Source organism: Rhipicephalus sanguineus, chromosome 3 (genome assembly GCF_013339695.2).
Source record: "Rhipicephalus sanguineus isolate Rsan-2018 chromosome 3, BIME_Rsan_1.4, whole genome shotgun sequence".
Classification (NCBI taxonomy): Eukaryota; Metazoa; Arthropoda; class Arachnida; order Ixodida; family Ixodidae; genus Rhipicephalus; species Rhipicephalus sanguineus.
This window is the reverse complement of record NC_051178.1, coordinates 79463452-79484721: the sequence shown is the minus strand read 5'-3', so window position 1 is coordinate 79484721 and position 21270 is coordinate 79463452. Positions and strand designations below refer to the sequence as shown.

At 48.5% G+C, this 21270-nt stretch overlaps 1 protein-coding gene across 1 annotated transcript; it reads right to left on the bottom strand.

Annotated features, from left to right (window-relative positions):
* Positions 1-5266: 5266 nt before the first annotated feature.
* LOC119385604 (uncharacterized) lies at positions 5267-6488 on the bottom strand. The gene has a single exon (XM_037653013.2). The coding sequence runs from the start codon at positions 6452-6454 to the stop codon at positions 5267-5269; it is 1188 nt and encodes a 395-aa protein (XP_037508941.1). The 5' UTR covers positions 6455-6488.
* Positions 6489-21270: the final 14782 nt, after the last annotated feature.

The window sequence follows — 21270 nt, the reverse complement described above, 5'->3', positions numbered from 1 at the left end:
CTTTGTCAAACCCTTAAAAGACATGTTTCGCAAAAGAAAGCTTGCATATAGCAGAGCGTGGTTTCGATCCACGGACCTCTGGGTTATGGGCCCAGCACGCTTCCACTGCGCCACTCTGCTGCCTGTCTTACATGAGGCTAAACACACATACATTAGCTTTGTCAAACCATTAAAAGACATGTTTCGCAAAAGAAAGCTTGCATATAGCAGAGCGTGGTTTCGATCCACGGACCTCTGGGTTATGGGCCCAGCACGCTTCCACTGCGCCACTCTGCTGCCTGTCTTACGTGAGCTTAAACACACATACATTAGCTTTGTCAAACCATTAAAAGACATGTTTCGCAAAAGAAAGCTTGCATATAGCAGAGCGTGGTTTCGATCCACGGAACCTCTGTGTTATGGGCCCAGCACGCTTCCACTGCGCCACTCTGCTGCCTGTCTTACATGAGGCTAAACACACATACATTAGCTTTGTCAAACCATTAAAAGACATGTTTCGCAAAAGAAAGCTTGCATATAGCAGAGCGTGGTTTCGATCCACGGACCTCTGGGTTATGGGCCCAGCACGCTTCCACTGCGCCACTCTGCTGCCTGTCTTACGTGAGGTTAAACACACATACATTAGCTTTGTCAAACCCTTAAAAGACATGTTTCGCAAAAGAAAGCTTGCATATAGCAGAGCGTGGTTTCGATCCACGGACCTCTGGGTTATGGGCCCAGCACGCTTCCACTGCGCCACTCTGCTGCCTGTCTTACGTGAGGTTAAACACACATACATTAGCTTTGTCAAACCATTAAAAGACATGTTTCGCAAAAGAAAGCTTGCATATAGCAGAGCGTGGTTTCGATCCACGGACCTCTGGGTTATGGGCCCAGCACGCTTCCACTGCGCCACTCTGCTGCCTGTCTTACGTGAGGTTAAACACACATACATTAGCTTTGTCAAACCATTAAAAGACATGTTTCGCAAAAGAAAGCTTGCATATAGCAGAGCGTGGTTTCGATCCACGGAGCTCTGGGTTATGGGCCCAGCACGCTTCCACTGCGCCACTCTGCTGTCTGTCTTACGTGAGGTTAAACACACATACATTAGCTTTGTCAAACCCTTAAAAGGCATGTTTCGCAAAAGAAAGCTTGCATATAGCAGAGCGTGGTTTCGATCCACGGACCTCTGGGTTATGGGCCCAGCACGCTTCCACTGCGCCACTCTGCTGCCTGTCTTACATGAGGCTAAACACACATACATTAGCTTTGTCAAACCCTTAAAAGACATGTTTCGCAAAAGAAAGCTTGCATATAGCAGAGCGTGGTTTCGATCCACGGACCTCTGGGTTATGGGCCCAGCACGCTTCCACTGCGCCACTCTGCTGCCTGTCTTACGTGAGGTTAAACACACATACATTAGCTTTGTCAAACCCTTAAAAGACATGTTTCGCAAAAGAAAGCTTGCATATAGCAGAGCGTGGTTTCGATACACGGACCTCTGGGTTATGGCCCCAGCACGCTTCCACTGCGCCACTCTGCTGCCTGTCTTACGTGAGGTTAAACACACATACATTAGCTTTGTCAAACCCTTAAAAGACATGTTTCGCAAAAGAAAGCTTGCATATAGCAGAGCGTGGTTTCGATCCACGGACCTCTGGGTTATGGGCCCAGCACGCTTCCACTGCGCCACTCTTTTTTTTTTTTTTTTCTTTATTGCTTTTTACAACCACAACCAAAATGATCACATACAGAATATATACATTTTATAAAAGCACTGGCTTAGCTTAGCCAGCGCGTATGCTTTAAAAAGGCTTCACAGAAGCCAATTGATCAAGTAAAGGTAGCCACTCTGGAGGTTCAGGCTGTGCATTGAACAAGTCTCGTGTGTACAACATACTCTCAACAAAATAGTCCCTTGCTGAGTGAGCCTCTATATGAGCATGTCGGATATCCATTCTTGTCTTCCATACGCTATGCATGCAAAGCAACATTAGCATGTCACTCGGCACTTCCCCTGTACCTGTACATGGAAGAAAGCGAATTCCGAATGCGCTAATAGGTAATTCTTTTTTTAGAGTCCGTTGTAGCACATCCACAAGAATACAGCATCGTGGCAATCGAGGAAAATATGCTCTATCGTTTCTGGTTTCCCGCATATTAAACAGTTCACTGACCAGGGTACAAAGAGCCCTTTACTTTGTAACCATGGCAACACAGGGAGAGTGCCGGTATGCATCTGAAAAAAGAAGGTTTTGACTGAGGGTCTAACCGGCATTCTTTTAACACGCTTTAACACATCGCGCTCAGGACCCAGCCTGTACGGAGCTCGATATAATGGTACTGGCAAAAACACATCCCGAAGATCACGATACAGTTTCTTTTGGTGACATCAGACAAGTATTCATAAGAAAATCTTTCCTTGAGCAGGCGTGTAGACGAAACAACTTCACGCAAATAAGGACTCAGCGGTCCAGCTTCAAAAGAAAAGGACGACACAACAAAATCGGGTAGGGGATTCTGCAATCGCGCTTGGATCACAGTTCTCAAAAAAATATCAGTTTGATCCCGAACAAAAACGAATCTGCTCACCAGCTGTTTAAGAAAGAGATGCAATAGCCCTAGGCCACCATTTTTCACCTTATGAAATAAATTGCACCGGCTCGTGCGCTCCCACTGCGATCCCCATATATAGGTCGCGAATACTCGGTGCATTTTCTGAACCGAAGTTCGGGTCATGGTTAACACTTGCAGAACATAAAAAACTTTGGCAATCAAAAATACATTGCAAACAGACGCTCTTGCAAACATCGAGAAATTGCGGCCACCCCACTTGTCGGTACAATTTTTGATGCGTTTGTTTTCCTCAGACCAGTACTCAGTAGCATTCCGGTAATGGTCTAAAGGAACGCCGAGGTACTTTCCCGGCGTGATTTTCCAATTCATTTTACAATAAACCTCAGGCGTGCTCTGCCAATTGCCATGCCAAAAGCCAAGGCACTTTGGCCAACTGATTGCACTACCGGTCGTTGCGCAGAAATCTGTAGCTATTCTTACAACTTCTTGCACACTTTCTTTGTCAGTGCAGAACACGGCAATATCGTCAGCATAGGCTAATATTCTGGTTTCACTACTCAAAAAGGAATACCCTCTTACACTAGGGGTTGCAAGCATACGTAAACAAAATGGCTCCAAGTATAGCGCGAAAAGGAGAGGCGACAGAGCACATCCTTGTTTCACGCTCGAGCGCACTGGAATAGAAGCAGTTAATTCTTTATTGATTACTAACTTAGCCGTACACTCATGGTACACCATTTTAACACCTTCGGTAATAACAGATCCAACATTCACATGCTCCAACAATAAAAACAAAACTTCGTGTACAACTTTGTCAAACGCTTTATGCAGATCTAGCTGAATCATGGCCACGCGGTCATGCATTGCGTCACAGCATTCCAGGATACTTCTGGCTATGTGTATGTTCGTGAAGATGGTTCTGCCTTTAATACCACATGTCTGATGTGGGCCGACTAGGGACGTGATAACACTTTGGAGCCGTGTAGCTAACACCTTCATGTATATTTTATAGTCGGTGTTGGTCAGACTAATGGGCCGATAAGACTCTACTGAAATTAACTTTGCAGGATCATCAGTTTTGGGTATCAATACTACGTGAGCAGTCCTAAATGAGTGAGGTGCCTGTTTCTTCTCATAGCATTCTGTGATAACTCGATGTAATGCTACTGCCATTCCTGTCTTAAAATGTTTGTATATGGCAGCACCCAGGCCGTCCGGCCCCGGTGACTTGCCGTTACTTAGACCGTCTATAGCTGCTTCAATTTCCGCCACCGTAATTTCTGCTTCTATTAACTCCCTCTCAGAGTCTTCCAATCTTGGCATAAGGGCCAGAAAGTCCTCTTTGAAGCGCTTGGGGTCGTTAATTTTATTGCTCAGGAGTTCCGTGTAAAACTCAACAAAGGCAAGATTTATCTCTGCACGATCACGTGTAGTGTGATTGCGATACCGTATTTCACTTATCTCTTTGTTTGCTGCATGTTTCTTTTCTTCACTGAGCACTCGCTTAGTGGGCGTTTCGCCCATCCACAATCGTTCAGTGCGTGCTCTTATCATTGCTCCGCGGTACTTATCTCCGTCGATAAATTCGAGCTTTGCTTTCACCTCCTTTATTTCTTTTTTGAACTTTCCCGGCGCTTCGTTTTCTACGCTTAACATGTAATCCAGCTCACTTTGTAACTGCTTCTCTTGTTGCCTTTCCTTGTGACGTAATACACAGGCTCTTTCGATGGCAACCATCTTTACGTCACACTTAAACTGCTCCCACACAGACATGAAGTTGTTGGTTTCTAAACGAAGGGCATTTGTAAGACATTCTTTGGTTTTCGTGACAAATACTTCATCTTGCAGTAGCTTTTCATTAAATTTCCATAGAAACCAATTAAACGTCGCAGCCTTTCGTTTTTCGCCAATATTAACCGTGACCATACAATGATCACTAAAACTAAGGTGCTGCGTTTCATAGGATGAGCATAGAGGTACCAACTTCGCCGACAAATATATTCTGTCTAACCTTGCATGCGACTGACCTTGAAAATGCGTGTACCGTACTTGGCCCTCTCGCGTCATTACGTAACCGACATCTTCCAGTTCTCTCTCGGTCACTATTGCGCTCAACAACTCTGCGCTTCTATCACGCACACTGATATTCGTCGTTTTATCTTCAGCTCTACAGACACAATTAAAGTCTCCTAGGAACACAACACTTCTTTCTGTTTTTAAAAACCCCTCAACCGCCGTAAAAAATTCTTCTCGTTCGTGCGCTCTGTTCGGTGCATAAATGCACACGGCACGCCAAGGCATTCCAGAAAAAATAAAATCACACACAACCAGCCTACCGCTATCGCAGGTGGACACATTTTCAACAACCGCGATGCTACTACGAATGAAAACGACGCAACCTCCTGACCGCCCCACAGCATGACAAACGCATACATTGTACCTAGGGCGAAAAACTTGAACCATTTGCTCCGTTTGTTCTTCACTTTCCATTTTAGTTTCTTGTACAGCCAAAAGGTCTACGTCGTTTTCCAAAAGAATGCGACTAATCTGGCATTGCCTCCTGCGTGAACACAGTCCCCTTGCATTCAACGTCGCAACGCGCATATTAGGTTTAAAGTTAGTCGCCATTTCGTGATGGTTGCTTGGCCGGGTGTCCTACTCACGTCGCAGCAGTGGGTCCTTGTGCTCCTCTGGAACGTCTCCTCCGCTAAGGCGGAGGCGGCGTTGGGGTCTCCCCACGGTCAGGCGGTAGGTTTGGCCTTGGTTTCAAGGTAGGCCGCCGACCAGTCGCTGTCTTTTTTGGAGGTTCTCCGGTGCCTGACGTGCCCACGTTTCCTGTGCTGTCAGATGCCTCACGAGCCCGCTTTGAAGCGATGGCTCCTGCCGCGGTCATCTCGACGTCCGTTGCACCCGGGCCGACCTCTCGCGCAGCTGCCGATGACTCGCTCGCGGCTTTCGCGTCGTCGTCTCCTGCTTTTTTCTCTGCCTTCGTTCCTGGCGCAACAAGGGGCTTGTCGCTTTCACTGGTCCCTTCCTGTGCGGCTCCTGAAGAAGGTTCAAGGGGCTTTACAGGCATTTCCACATTGTCGTCCTCCCTGCTCGCTTCTTCGGCGTCCGCGGCGTCCATCAGGTGCTCAGAGACTTCATCCGTTCGGCTTGGCCCTGTAACGCTGGCGTATGACCGCACGCAGTGAGAGTCATCGTGGCCATAGCGACGACAAACCCCACAACGCGGCACGCGGCAGTCCCGTCGAATGTGCCCGATGCCCCGGCATCGGAGGCAGAGCGGTGCTCTGCCAGGAATGACGACGAGCGCCATGTCTTCCGCAACACGCAGTTGGTGTGGCAGGTCGTCCACAGTAACGCCCACATGCAGTTTCATTGTAACCGAGCGGGTAGTTGACCCTTTGTCACTGCAACCCTGGACCTTCCACTTGTCTCTGCTTATTTCGGTGACTTTTCCGAAAGGCGACAAGGCAACTCGCACGTCTTCGTCCGGCACCCCATGAAGCAACCAGTATAGCTTTAGCCGCACACCACGGTCACGGGGGTCAATCACCATACAGCGATGGTCCTTGACGTCGAATGACTCCGCCGCCAGCATCTTCTTTTTGCCTTCATCATCCTTGAACGTCACTGCCCACAGGTGATTCATTTGGTATGCCCCAAGGGCGACCACTTCCGGCAGCAGCGAAAGACGAGCAAGGCTGTCTCGGACATGCTCCACTCGATACGGTCTGGCTTTTAAATTGCCATGCAAAAAAACCGTGTGCAAAACAGAATCACCTGAAGGCAAATGAGGCAGAACAACCTGGAAATCTTCGCCTGGCTTTTCGGTACACCTGATACCGCGGCCCACACGAGCCGCTGAAACCGCCCCTACACGGGAGCACATGATGGCACGTCCGTTCACTGTCGTGGCCGGAAGTGGAATCTCCACTGCGCCACTCTGCTGCCTGTCTTACGTGAGGTTAAACACACATACATTAGCTTTGTCAAACCCTTAAAAGACATGTTTCGCAAAAGAAAGCTTGCATATAGCATAGCGTGGTTTCGATCCACGGACCTCTGGGTTATGGGCCCAGCACGCTTCCACTGCGCCACTCTGCTGCCTGTCTTACGTGAGGTTAAACACACATACATTAGCTTTGTCAAACCCTTAAAAGACATGTTTCGCAAAAGAAAGCTTGCATATAGCATAGCGTGGTTTCGATCCACGGAACCTCTGTGTTATGGGCCCAGCACGCTTCCACTGCGCCACTCTGCTGCCTGTCTTACATGAGGCTAAACACACATACATTAGCTTTGTCAAACCCTTAAAAGACATGTTTCGCAAAAGAAAGCTTGCATATAGCAGAGCGTGGTTTCGATCCACGGACCTCTGGGTTATGGGCCCAGCACGCTTCCACTGCGCCACTCTGCTGCCTGTCTTACGTGAGGTTAAACACACATACATTAGCTTTGTCAAACCCTTAAAAGAAATGTTACGCAAAAGAAAAGTTGCATATAGCAGAGTGCGGTCTCGATCCACGGAACCTTTTTTTCGTGGGTGCCGCCGTATTGCCTAGCGGGCGGCGCCGTCTCTGGTCTGGCGACGCACTGGCATGTGCGAAGCTCTGCGTTTGTATGAAATATAGTGAACTAGAATATACTAGTATGCCAGGTATGCGTGCGGCTGCAGTTGCAGTCGGTTTTTTGTTCTGGCGCGCTGCATAGTATCAAGAGATGCGGCCTACGTAGGAAATGAGTGTCTGAGCCGTCTTGAAAAGGTTTGATCCGTTGAGCGTCAATGGTGTTTATATACGGCGGCGCGAACGTGTCGCAAGGGGTCAATGTCGTATATTTTCGGCACTGTCTGTTGGAAAACTACGCACATATTTCGACTCGTTCTAGCAGGGCAAGCAAGTTCCGCCATTCTTAAGGTATACAATGAATTTTTTTTCTTGGACTGTAATCTTTTAGTTTTTTTTCATTCACGGTGTGCTTATGCTGTGGCACAGACCACCGCTCGTACATAAGATCGTGCATGTGCAAGCAGTCTCGATGTCATGGCGCGGCATCTTTTTGTTGTTCGCAAACAGTTGCCTTTCATGTTTCTCAACTTTTAAGTGACCGCTTATTACTCGCTCGTTTATTGCCCACAGGTTCAGGCTAAGTTAGAGCTGTTTACAGGGAGGTGTGGGTACATAAAACGATGCTGATGTTGACATGCCGGCGCGCTTCTTTTTTCTTTTAAGAGTCGTGGTATTCGATTGGATCTCGTCGGCGATAAGGTGAAGATCGACGGTTAGAGAGTTTCTTCTGCCGGTAAGGCACGAAGCGCGCCCGGGCTCGAGCCTTTGATCGGCATCGGTGGTGATTCGCGTTGTTTTTGTTTTCTTTTTAAAGCTTCGTATATCAGATGTACTGTTCTTGCGAAATTATTGCTGTCGTTCGCAAAGCTAAGCAGCGCAATTGGCAGTTCAAGAAACACTAGACAAGCGTAACAACGTGGTTTTTCTATCGCGCTTAGAAGAGAATTAACTATGTTGTGTATCATTGCGCGGATAGCCGGACACGGTTCTTGACCACGTAAAAATTTGTCTTCCTGCGGTAGTTGTTCTACACACGAAACGACAAAATTCCTTTTTTTTTACTATTCGGCTTTCACATCCCTCATCGTCTACGATACACCCCGCTGTCTTACGGAAGTTGTAAGCTCACGACAAAGATCTCGCCACGTCCTTTTGTTGAATGTTCCGCTTTTACAAGGCTGGTACGGAGCAATAAATAAATGTATGAGGTCACCCTGCTGCGAAGTGAGGGATTTCTCGTCCATGTTAATACCGGTATACATCAACTGTAGCGATCACCGCGTTGAGCCGAGCTATGAAGCTAATTGTTAGACCAAGCACATGATATTAAAATATAATAATAAAACGAAGCGAAAACAACTCAGGTGGCTACTGAAGTAGTGTTTAGATGTTTTGCACTTTACCGGACAGGGCCGTACTTGACCGCTTATGTTTGTTCGTAAATATGGCCATATCCGATTGACATTTGACTGCGTGGAACACGGGGAATTCCGGATATATTGCGGCACTTGCTGATTTAGAACCTGTAAGTCACAAAAACCATGTTCCTTGAAGTGTTTGCAAACACACTCCGCGTTTGGTGATGCACGTCGCCTACTTATTCAGACAGCAGTTTCCTATTTCCAGTAGTTGTTAGAACAACCAAAAACGGCACAGTGGTTTCCCGTTGACCTTTCGCTGGCTGACATCGCAATAAAAGAGAACAAAGTCCAAAGGTTGACATAAAACAAGCAAAAACTGTTCGAAAACGCCACTAATCCAAGCACCAGCCCGTACACTCCGCGCCGTCGCGCAAGAGCCAGAAAGGAGGAAAGCGCTGGTTGCCAGTCCGGTCCTCCTCGCCCGATGCAACGGTCTATAAGATGTCTTTCCACCATACAATCCGTGTGCTCCTCACTTTCAATCTTGGTTTCTTGCACAGCTGCCACATCTAAATCATTTTCGAGAAAGACAGGATTAATTTGACTTTGACGCTTCTTGGCTGCTAGTCCACGTACATTCAAAGTGGCGATTCGTAAGGACACGGCAAGCTATCCGTACTTAGTTTGTGAGGAGCACTTATATCGCATAGCATTTACCTCGTAGCGCAGAGATGTATAAGAGGGTTCACTATGCTGCGGCAATTCGCAGTCGACATCTAGCTGCCCCGTGTCTTCCCCGGACTCCGCAGCAGCGTCTAAACGTCTTTGTTTTAGAGGAGGCATGTCAATGGCTTGCACAAGGGTTGCGAGGCTCCCCCTTTAGCTCGGCGGTTTCGCCTCTGGTCGTCCGTCAGGAGGAATGCTAGGTTTCGGCTTGAGAGACATTCGTCGCATCGAAGCCGACTTAGGTGGCGGAGGGCCGCCGCTTGCATCCTTAGGAAGGTCCGAGTCTTCAATGGTTTCGCTATGCCCTCGTTTGGCGGACATGGATGCGATCCCTTCCATTGCTTCACTCTCATCTTTCGAAGGGTCGCATGGCGCAGCCGCTTCTACCACACAATTTTCGGTCATTTTATATTGGGGTGCCTCCCTTTTGGGTTCCGATGACGTTTCTTCCGACTTTTTTGGTCGCTGGTTGTCAAAACCCGCTTCACCGTCGCACGGGGGGCGTTTCCGGCTTTTTTGGTTTCTCCGGCGCCGTCGCTGCTGCTGCTTCGGTTTCAACTTGTCCACGAAATTTTCAGAAGCATCAAGCTTGTTTTTCGCGGGTCCCGTTATGTTTGCGCACGTAGGTACACACTGGGCTTCGTCGTGGCCAAACCAGCCAAACCGTCGGCACCGCTCGCATCGAGGGATTCGGCAGTCACGGCGGATGTGACCTTTTCCTTCGCAGCGCAAACAAAGAGGGGCCTTTCCAGGAATTAGGACGATAGCAAGTTCTCCGACGACACGTAATTGGGGGAGGGGGGGGGGACGTCTTCAATTGTGACCCCTGTCTTTAGCTTCAGGCTTAGCCCACGTGTTGTCGAACCTTTCTCTGACACACCGCACACACGCCAGCGTTCCCTATTCCCTTCTGTGACTTCGCCATACGGCTCGAAGGCGTCACGTATGTCCTCGTTAGTCACATTGTGGAGCACCCAGTGTATTTTCACTCGAACCTCCGGTTGTTTTTGTCAACAACCGGGCACTTCCTGTTTTTCACATTAATATGTCCGGCAGCCAACAACTTACGCATACCTTCACGACTTTCGAACGTCACGGGCCACACATGATTCATTTGGAATGCACCTAAGGCTTCTACCTCAGGCAGCAATTCCAATTGAGCAAGTGCATCCCTGTAGTCTTCGACTCGGTACGGCCTCGCTTATAGGTCACCGTACAAAAATGCTGTGTTCAATACAATACGACCTTTCGGCAGATGTGGCAGCAGTACTTGATAATCCTGGTTATCTTCCATAGTGTTCCTGTTTCTGCGGCTAAACTGTGCTGCAAGCACTGGCTCGTTCGAGCCCATGAAAACACTTCCGTCACCCGTGGCGGCCGGAAGTGGAATCCCACTCCACTGCGCCACTCTGCTGTTTTTCTTTCTTTATTACCTGCTTGGCAGAACTTGCAAACACAACGAATATATATATATATATATATATATATATATATATATATATATATATATATATATATATATATATATATATATATATATATATATATATGTATATTAGCAGGGCATATAAATCACGATAAACGTGCCTGCGTTATGCTAGGTGACACAGAGTTAAAAACGCTTCAAGTTCACAAGTTCATTCAATACATTCATCCAAGGTGGTTCATCTTGTTGCAAGCTACACAATTCTATCATATAACACATGCTTTCAATGAAGTGCTCCCTTACTGGCCTAGGATTTAGTTCCACGTGCCTCACATTCATTCTGGCTTTCCACAAGCAGCGAAAGGAAAACAACGTAAACATGCCATACGGAACAATGTCCTCATTCAATGTTGGCAGAAAACGAATACCGAACGGCGTGATCAGCAAGTCCTTCTTTAGAGTCCTTTATAAAATATCCCAATGAAAAACTACGTCCCAGCATTCTATGAATGCATGTTCCACTGTCTCAGGCTTTTTCGCATAATAAACAGTTCACAGACCATGGTAGGGAAATACCTCCTTCCTCAAGCCAAGTCTTCACAGGTAATGTATGCGTGTGCGCCTGAAAAAAAAAGGACGTAACCGATGCACGCACAGGCATTCGCTTCATTCCTTTAAGCATGTCCCTCAGGTATACCGTAGAAAACCGCACCTTCAAGAACTGAACAGCCCAGACAATTTCTTTTAGGAACCCTTGCACTCTGCCACGAACACACCGTCGCGACGACACAATAAATTCTGGTAGTTCATCACGGAGCTTTACTTGATGCACTGTCAACAGAAATGGGTCCTTTTGGTCCCGTAAGTAAACAAATCTTGACACAATCTGCCGTGTAAACAATGTGATAAACCTAGCCCACCATTTTTGACAGATAGAAACAAGTTAGTGCGGCTTGTTCGCTCCCAACTCGATCCCCACACAAAAACAGCGAGCACTCTGTGTAATTTCTGTATGTTAGCTCTTGACATAGACAAAGCACGAAGCACGTAAAATGCTTTTGCAACGGCAGACAAATTGCAGACCTTCGCGCGGCCAAACATGAGAAAATTAAGACCTCCCCACTTCAGTGTGTTCTCGCGGACCCTGTCAGTTTCTGCATTCCAGTAATCCGTGGCATTTCGATAGTGTTCAAGTGGAATCTGTAAGTATTTTGCCGGCGTGACGGTCCACTGGACATTTAGAAACGTACTTGTGGGATCGTTCCATCTTCCGATCCAGAAACCCAAAGATTTATCAAAATTGATAGCACTTCCTGTCATCTTACAATATAAAAGCGCCTAGTTGACCGCAGTTTTCACACTTTCTTTATCGTGACAAAACAGCGCAATGTCATCGGTGTATGCAAGTAGTTTCACTTCTGCAGACTGAAATGTAAATCCAGATACCCTGTTATTGCTGTTTATCTTTCTGCAAAGTGGTTCCAAGTATATGGCGAATAAAAGGGGAGGTAAAAACAACATCCCTGTCTCATAAATGAACACACGTTAAAGACTCTCGTGACCTCTTTGTTTATTGTGAGGTGAGCAGTGCATTCCTGATAACACATCTTTACAGCATCTATGATTAGGTGTCCTACATTTACGTGTTCTAGTACGCAAAAAAGGATCTCGTGAGCAACCCGATCAAAAGCCTTTTGCAAGTTCTGCTGTAACAAGGCTCAACATTCGCCCAATTCATCACAACATTTTAATATGCTTCTGGCAGTATGGATGTTTGTATATATTGACCTTCCTTTGATGCCGCATGTTTGATGCGGTACTACAATACTTGTTACCACCTCCTGCAGTCTCTTTGCAAGCACCCTGGTGAATATCTTGTATTCGACGTTCATCAGTGATATCGGACGGTAAGCGTCTACGTTTAAAAATATGTCTGCATCTTCAGGCCATACCGGGGTCGTGATATCTGGGATCTCTAGGAAAGCATACATGCGCGTGCTTACAGCAAATAAGACTGAATAAATGCGTGGTTATAACTGTTCACGGGAGGTGTGTGATAAAGAAGGAAACGTACAGGGTTAGTGCGCGAATTCCCGTGCTTGGTTTAATGGGGTGACGTTACCTCGTGCAACAATCACACGTTCGGCGTGGCTGTTGGGTTTGTCGTGTATAATGATTATGGCAACCGAAAGCTGGAGAAACGGGTTCGCCATTTCCTTTGTTCTCAAGGAACAGGGTGCAGGCGCTCAAGCCTCTCCTGCCTCCCCCCTTCTCGCTTACGTTGTCATTGAAGACTTATAAACTGAGTGGCTAATAACTTATTGGTCATTGGAACAAATTTGTCAGATGCATTCTTTTTTATTTGACGAATGCCTTATCACGCTTAAAAATGTGAAATCTAGACGAAGTCACGGCTGTTAAATAGCGTTGGTACCTCATAAGGAGTGGTGTCCATCAGGGCGCCTGTAAAGAAGAAAACCAATATTAGCGTCGCAGTGTAACCCTCTCAAAGATGAGTAGCATTACTTTTTTTGCGAACTCAAGCAGAGCGAGCTGATGGGTGCACAAGTGCAGGGCGCGGAGTAACTGGTTAATACATTGCAGTTCCTGACAAAAATTGCAATGTTTTCAGATTATCACGCGTACACTGTTTTACTTTCAGACGGTGGCCGTGAACACAGGATCGTCAAGACATCGCTTTCTTGCGCGGCGCCTGACACGCGCATATATACGGCGACACAAGATTCGTTAATGCAGCAAAATTTGTAGTGAATGAATCGTCGTATTATCAGCGCGTGCGAAACAAATGCTCTTGTACTTTCTTTGAAAAATTAGTAAACATGGTTTCTGTGCTGCAGCCAACGTTTCGACAAGCGGGCTTCTCGTCTTCAAGGCTGCAACTGCTTTTGCAGCCTTGACGAAGACAAGTCCGCTTGTCGAAACGTCGGCTCGAGCACAGAAACCCTTTTTTTATTAATTTTTCATCTCAAGCTTCCATCTTACCCTGACTCCTATCTTTTTTTTTTAGATTTGCACTTTCTTGAATGATAGCGAGCGCAACTAATTATTGTGGAGCACACTGCAATACATGCCTAAAAAGCAGAACGATTTCATTTGTAACCTAAAATTGGGCCCCTAATGTCGTGATATACGCGTGACCCTCTTTTCCGGCCACAGGCTCTCCGAATGAAAAGTTAGAGTCGTAATGTACAGATTTAGCATTGACTGGTGCCGAGGCTCAGGAAAGAGCGCAACTACTAAGGCTCTCCGGTACACCGGCGGGCAGAAAAATACTCGAAGAAATTGGGTTCAACCCCATCGCCCACAAGCCGAGTTACGCCCAGATCCCCACCGAAATCAGAAACAATATTTACGTCGCCCCCATCCCACGCAACGTCCACCCGGTCCACAATGCCGGGAGACGCAAGGCCCGAGCCGCCGCAATCCTGGGAAGTTTGCTCCGAGACGGCACCGATGCCAGTTTCGTCGATGCAGCGGAATATGTGGAACAAGATGCCTTCTCGGCCGTAGTAGTCAATGCGCAGTGTCAGGTGGTCAACTGTGCAGCGGTGCGAACCCCCAATCCCGAAGAGGCCGAGCAAGTTGCGATTGCGCTCGCCATGCTCGACGATCGCAGAGAGACTGTGTATAGTGATTCAAAAGCAGCAATTAGGGCCTTCCAGATAGGGTGCATCTCCCGTTTAGCGCTCCGTGTACTACAAACCTCCCAGCACATTTCCTCTCACTCTTTACACTGGTTCCCCGCGCACATTGGGGAGGTACAGGGAATTCCCGCGAACCCCAACGAGGTCGCGAACGAAGCCGCGCGAGGAATGACGGACCGCGCCGCTTCCAATCCCGTCCCTCACCCAGGCCACAGGGACGCGCCGTACACGTATAACGAAATCACTAAATTCTTTTACCTGGCGCGAAGGGTTTACCCTCCTCCGCACCCTAACCTCAACAGACCCCAAGCAGTCTCCCTTCGACTACTCCAAACCAAATCGTATCCCAGTCCTGCGTATCTTCACGAGACATACCCGGACGTCTTCCCGAACGGACTATGCTCGGCATGCGGCGAGACAGCCACATTAGAGCACATCCTCAGCACGTGCCAAGCCATGGACTCAAGCTTCACCTTGGAGGAGTGGGAGACGCTTCTACGTAGCCCCGCTCCCAATGATCAGCTCACGGCTGTCCAGCGGGCCCGCGAGGTGGCCGGCAGGCTCGGCTTGCCGGTCCCTACGTGGGACTGAGCCGGGTGCGCGACCCAGTCGCGTTCTGCAGGACACAATAAAGTTATTTTCCTTCCTTCCTTCCTTCCTTAGCATTGACTGGTTCTTCGCAGCGACCACGGGACGATATTGTATATAACAAAATAGTCCAGAAATGAAAGTGGTACGTTTTATTAGCTTTGTGTAATACAGCGGCGCGATAATGTGCTAACTTGGCGTTGAATTATAACGCGCTTCAGCCAGCATTGCCATAAACCGAACTAGACAGGGCACGTCGAGCCTTATACTAACGCAAGATATGTACAGGCAATCCGCGGCGCACAATCCTGCCAGTTTCCAACAATATAAAGAAAACCTCCGTCTCTCACCCCGACTAGCTTTGGGACACATATGTGCAGTCTTATGTACAGCTCGATGCTTCAGACTTCCTTTTCTTCGCGGTTCGTCCCCAGAGGGTACATGCAGTATCTTACCAGCGGTGCAAGCGGTCAAGAAGCAGGTGACGGAACCGGCGATTAGCGCGCGTCCCGCGACGCGGGCGCAGTCCGGCAGCCGTTCGGGCGCCAGTGCAGCGAACACGCCCAGCTGGACTCCCAGAGCACCGAGGCTGGAAAATCCACAGAGGGCGTGCGTGCATAGAAGCTGCGCACGCGGGGACAGCAGACCATCGCGCGCCATCCCACCCATCTCGCTTTGGGCGAACACCTCGTTCAGCACCGTCTTGAGGCCCACCAAGGAAGCAACGCGTGACGACTCGTCCACGCTGAGGCCCATGCTCAGTGCGAGAGGGACGAACAGGCGGCCCACCAGCCACTGCATTTTAATAATGCGTTAGTTAACGTAGGGTCATGCAGACGACCTTTCGCAGGTAACAGCGCGATTTGCCTATACACGCCACAACACACTTCACCGTGTTAATTGCAAGGTCAGCTGCCCACACTAGTGCAAGGGAGCATGTCCAAAACCATTATGTTCGCTATTGTACTGTTGCGGCAGGGAGTGGAGTGAGACGGGACCTAAGAATAAATTGCCGTGATAATGCCTTGAAAGAATGCAGCTTCCCCCGTTAATGCCTGCGTAGAGATGAGCAAAAAGTGCAGCGTCTCAGGTACCTTGCACAGGTGGTTCGAGAATACGTAGACAGGTAATCTATGAAGTAATTGATAAATTTTAGCATTCGTTGCCTTTTTCGCCTGCGTTGTGGCGGTCGGACTTTCACCGCGGCTATACAAAAGCACAGGTGAAAAAATCGCGTGACGGGACGCAGCCGGAGATGTGTTCGTAACGGAACAACTAATTAACAGATCTGTTAGATTGTGAGTGTTAATTACTACACGGGACGGGATGACGGTAGTCCTCTTCTACGCCGGTAATCAAGCTATGTAACGCACATATCACGAATCCGTTTACATCGATAGCCCGCTATACTACCGCTACAAACCAGTTGATTAAAGGTTTTGCTTTTTACGTAGTGACGTGACGGAACAACAAACGCTATACGAAAACATCCTTGTTGAAATAAATACACGCCTCCAAGAATAAAGTGAATGCTTACACCGGAAGGCATTGTTAATTGATGTTTTATACTAATTGTTCTTTCTGGCACATGTATGTTTTGGCAAGGATATGGCTAGTCGCTGGAGGACATCGTTTAAGGAAAAGCATCAAGACAATGTCTTCGATGGCGTCAAGCTCATTTGTTGTTTCAGAAATACGCATATTTGGAGGGTAGGATTTAGCGCGAAAACTTTTCAGGGAGACGTAGCCTCGACCCGTCGCCTCGTTTGTCCCTGCCAATTTCTTGCGCTTGATTCCACCCTACGTGTTAACTAGACCTGCAACGCACACTACTAAGATGCAGGTTTGCTTAATGTCACGCCGACCTTGACGAAAGTTTGTGTCAGAATAACCACCTTTTTGGCTGTGAGTATGACACCGTCAAAACAGCTCCGCCACAGTGAACGAGTCTTTCCCCGTGGTCACAAGTGAACTATTACATCTGCGCAATAAGCACTGTCACGTACTGTGTCTTCTTTATTTTGTCCGATATAGCGTAATAGAAGGTGCTGGAATTGTCTTCTCGAAAAATCGCGAAAGCTTTTCCGACATCGATACCGAAGACCTATGGGGTGTACGGTCTAAAACTACACTTCCTAATTCGCAATTTGCAGACAATTTGATCGGGCTAGTTGAGCTAACTACAATAATGACCGTAATTGGTGGCGATTCTCTACGACACGGGCCTTGCGTAAAACCCTTAATTCTCGCTGTCAAGAGAAAATCTTCTGAATGCATGCCTGGTTTCTCTTCGTCTTCTGCTTTAGGACGAAAAAGATTAAGTGATTATGGTGGCGTTCTAGACCGCGAGACTTGCGCGAGACTTCTGAGAGACCGAAAAGGTCCTGCCATAAACCCACGTGACCTTTTCCGAGCGATGACGTCACATTACAAGCGATGACGCCATTATTGCTTCACATATTGCAAAATACGTGACGTCATCATGACGTCACATGATGACCTGATCACACGACATAGACGCTTGGCCATTGGTGGTCGGATCATGGAGGCAGTGCAAAATCACGCGAGGTGCAAGAAGCTTACAATGGGACTGTTCCCGTAGGTAGTGCAAAACTACGTTGCAGAAAGCTTTCGGCGGAATGGGGGAAGGATCAATATAATCGACCGAGAAGGAAAAGAAGAAGACGGCTTTCGCCTTCGAGCCGTCTTAGGCGAATGATTAAGGGTGCATATGAGTATTTTGTTTCATTGCGGACTTTCAACTGGACACTCCACTCTATAGAGCTATAGTGTGGAGTGTACAGTTGTAGAAGAGTTGTGGAGTGTCCAGTTGTCCAGGAGTGTCGAGTCTATATAGGGTATAGCACTACAAGCGCGCCAACGCTCGGAGCGCTCGCGCTCGCCAGGACTGCTGAGCAGTCTGGCCCTGGACTTCAAGTAGTATGGGACGATGGCTGGCGCCCCCAGTTGGGCAAAGGGCCACGTTGGCGCAACAAGTTGAAGAGCAAGTACTCGAAGCATCAGTCGCAGCCGAGTCGACCGACGTGGATTTGCCGTCGGAGTGCGAAAAGGAGGAAGCTCAACTTTCGATGCCAGTGAAATAGGAGGCTGCCGTCGATAAAAAAAGGGCATCCTCAACCTGTGGAAGAAACCGCGATGGAGACACCAGCAGAAAGCAACGAGTATGCATAACCCTAAAAGGACAAGAAGGACCGCGTCCCACGGAGCGTCCCGAGGTTCGGACTCGAACGGAACGTTCTAGTAGAGGAAAATGACAACTGTAGGAGAGCGAGAGAGAGAGAGAGAGAGAGACAGGACATTTTTTAATGATAAAAAAATGGGGTTTATTGCAGGTGGGGCCCTTCTTCTTTGCTATAGCGGCTCGCCAGACCTGGCCCAGGGACGCCAGTTGGCTTCCGAGGGTCCGTTCAGCGAGTCGCGCCTCCCACGACCACGTGTGTAGTGGGTGCGTATGTCCGGCGTCGACCGCAGCGGGTCGCTCTGGACAGCTGTAGGTTATGCGTGCAAGTGCTGGCATATCTCCGCGCCATGGGCATGTGTGGGGATATCTCTCTGGGTGCACATGTTATGAAGCTTATGAGATTCGGAAACATATTGTTCTGTAGGCGGCGCCAGTCCCGCGTTGTCTCTTGAGACCCTTGTGAGGAGGTGCCCGATGCGGCGATCTAATCTGTTTATCTAGGGTGCCACGCCGTGTCACCCCGTCATCTCTGTCCTCTTCAGTGACGGAAAGACGAACGCGCGCCGAGTCCCGGCGATAATTATGCGGACTATGTACCTGTGTCAGCGGCAGCCAACACGGCGGTGAAAAGCATGGGCGAAGGGGACGCTCAGGCCGCGGGCAGCACGGACTCGATTTGTGCTGGTGTGCAGCAGCAGTGGGTGTTGGTGGTTGTGTCAGCGTGCGTTTCGGATCGCGAGCGGCCCAGTGTGGATGGCGCCGCGGATGCCGACACCGCCTCGGCAACGGGCTAGTTGAAGTGTGCGCTTCGGTGGCATGTGCGCCGCCGGCGCGAACGCAATGTTCTGTGCCCCTGAGTGCTGCCCTTTCCAACAGAGTAACCGTCGCATCTTTGGGAGAGACAGCCCTAATCCACTCCTGTTCCCACACTTGTCACCCCTTAGACGTATGCCCTGCACTGTCATAGGAGGGGATGGATAGTGTGGGGGCGCTGGCCGCTGCCAGCGGAGGAACAGAACAGGATGAAGAGCAAGCTGGGGCGTGCTCGCGCTCACCAGCATAGCTGATCAGTCTGGCCCAGGACTTCGAGTAGTAAAGGTGCTTGTCCTGGTTAGCCCCCATGTCCCCATGTACTTGCTGAGCGCTCTGACCGACCGCTAGCCTTAGCCCGCTAGACTGGGGAAGTAAATTCCTTGTGTAAAACGCCGTACACTCAGGAAGACAGCAACAGGAATGCAGCGATGAAGACGGAGCTGCGAAAACAAGCCACGAAGCAGTCCGAATGTTAAAAAAAAACTGCCACATTCTTATCCGCGTTTGTTGAGGCTAAGGAAATGAGGAGTGTTTGTAATGTTCAGGAACAGGCAAGAAAAAATGAATATTCAACCCCGTTTGCTCTCTAAGAATGCGTGCAGCATCCTTTGTAAAGTTCTCACTTGTGGCACTATGTTGCACTATGTGTTAATGAGAAATGTGTCATGGTTTTTGCCGCCGTATTACGGAAAGAAAGGCAAGTGCGGCTTGGCATGCATACCTTACCCATACATGGTAATTACTTCACCTGCTACTTCGACCACATCTTCCTCAAGAATCAGTTCGCTCAATCTGCGAGAGCCTTCGGTTGCAGATGCTTCAGCCACGCAGAAGCGTATCGTCTTAACGTCAGCCCCTCAACACGGTAGCTGCGCCAACAGGTAAAATGAGAGAACGACCCCTTTACAACCGCATGACTTCACGCGGTGATACCCGTGCCATCAGCGCCAGTGCACGGAGGTGCCATCACCGGTATGATACCATTCATACATGCAGCAGTGGCACAGGTGGCACATATAGCAGAAATACCAATGTGTCGATTAGAATAGTATAAATACGATCGACACTGCCACCTGTAGCACAGAATACCACCTCAAGTGACGCGCGTTTTGTCTACGTTTTCCTATATACATATATATTTTACTTCAGCTGTGGTATAATTACGAAATATAACAAAGAAACTACTATATCATGGCGCGCGGAGCTCCGGTGATTTCGAGATACGTATTCGAACGAAAGTTCCCGTGATGAACTTTTCTTTGTGGCACCAACACTGTTGAGATGAGATTTGCATGCGACATGGCTAAGAGCGGCGCCGTTCTTAACTGCATGTGGTGGGTGGGGAAACATTTTCAACAGCGGAGGTGTTTAAGGCCTAAGTAAATTTCTGAGGATCCGTCGCCCACACTTTGTAGCCCAATTGCGAGAGTGAAGCCTGGCGAGGAGGAGAGCACAGGTAATACAAAGTGGATTAGAGGGTAGCCTAGTGTTGTGACTTCAGCCTGGTGGAGAAAGGGTAGCGGTGAAGCCGGCTAGAGAGGAGAGAGTAAAAGCGAAGCTATGGCGGGAGCGAAGTAGGTGGTTTTTAGAGGACTGGCTGGTAACCATCCTGAAAAAGCCGAGGGTCTCGAATTCGCTCTGGAATGTTCGCCTCGCATTCGTTCTGGAATGTTCGGCAATGACCAAGCTAAAGCTGTTGCCACCAGTTGCGCTGTTAAAATTAGCCATCGCGACGTTAAATCAGTTGAAGCTGCGCATAAGTATTTATGAAGCTGTGCTTCTAAAGTGTTCACACAGGACTTTGCATTTTGAGGACAGCAGCTTCGATCGACAAATCCTATGCGCACGCGCGATGCGCTTACGTTCACGCTTAGTTGCCAGCCCAGGAGAGCGCCAATGTAAGCCAGCAGAGCGTCAGCCAACGCGACGAAGGCCACACATCCCAGAAGCGACGCCACCACGTTGGCCGCCACCGCAAGCAGGGAGGACACGCTGCGCGCCATGGACTCGAACACGTTGGAGCTGCTTGTGCAGCTGCATGTTGATACATAAAATGACATAATAATTGTGGGCGACCTTGAAGAACCACAGTTCCAATAAAGCTGTTTACAAAACGCCTACTTTAAAGAGTCTACTCAGGAGAAGCTTCGAAGTCTGTTGAATTCGTCTACATTACCTGAACCATTTCGCGAGGTTCCGCACTCTACACTTGTTTCAGAAGTGTTACAGCCATGACATCGTCGGGAAGCACGCCGATCATTTTAATGAGTGAAGGAAGGTTGCACAGCTGGTTCGCGATTTTTCTGCACTCTCTTTGAACCAACATTGTGGAAACCCGTAGGTGCAAAGCATGAGC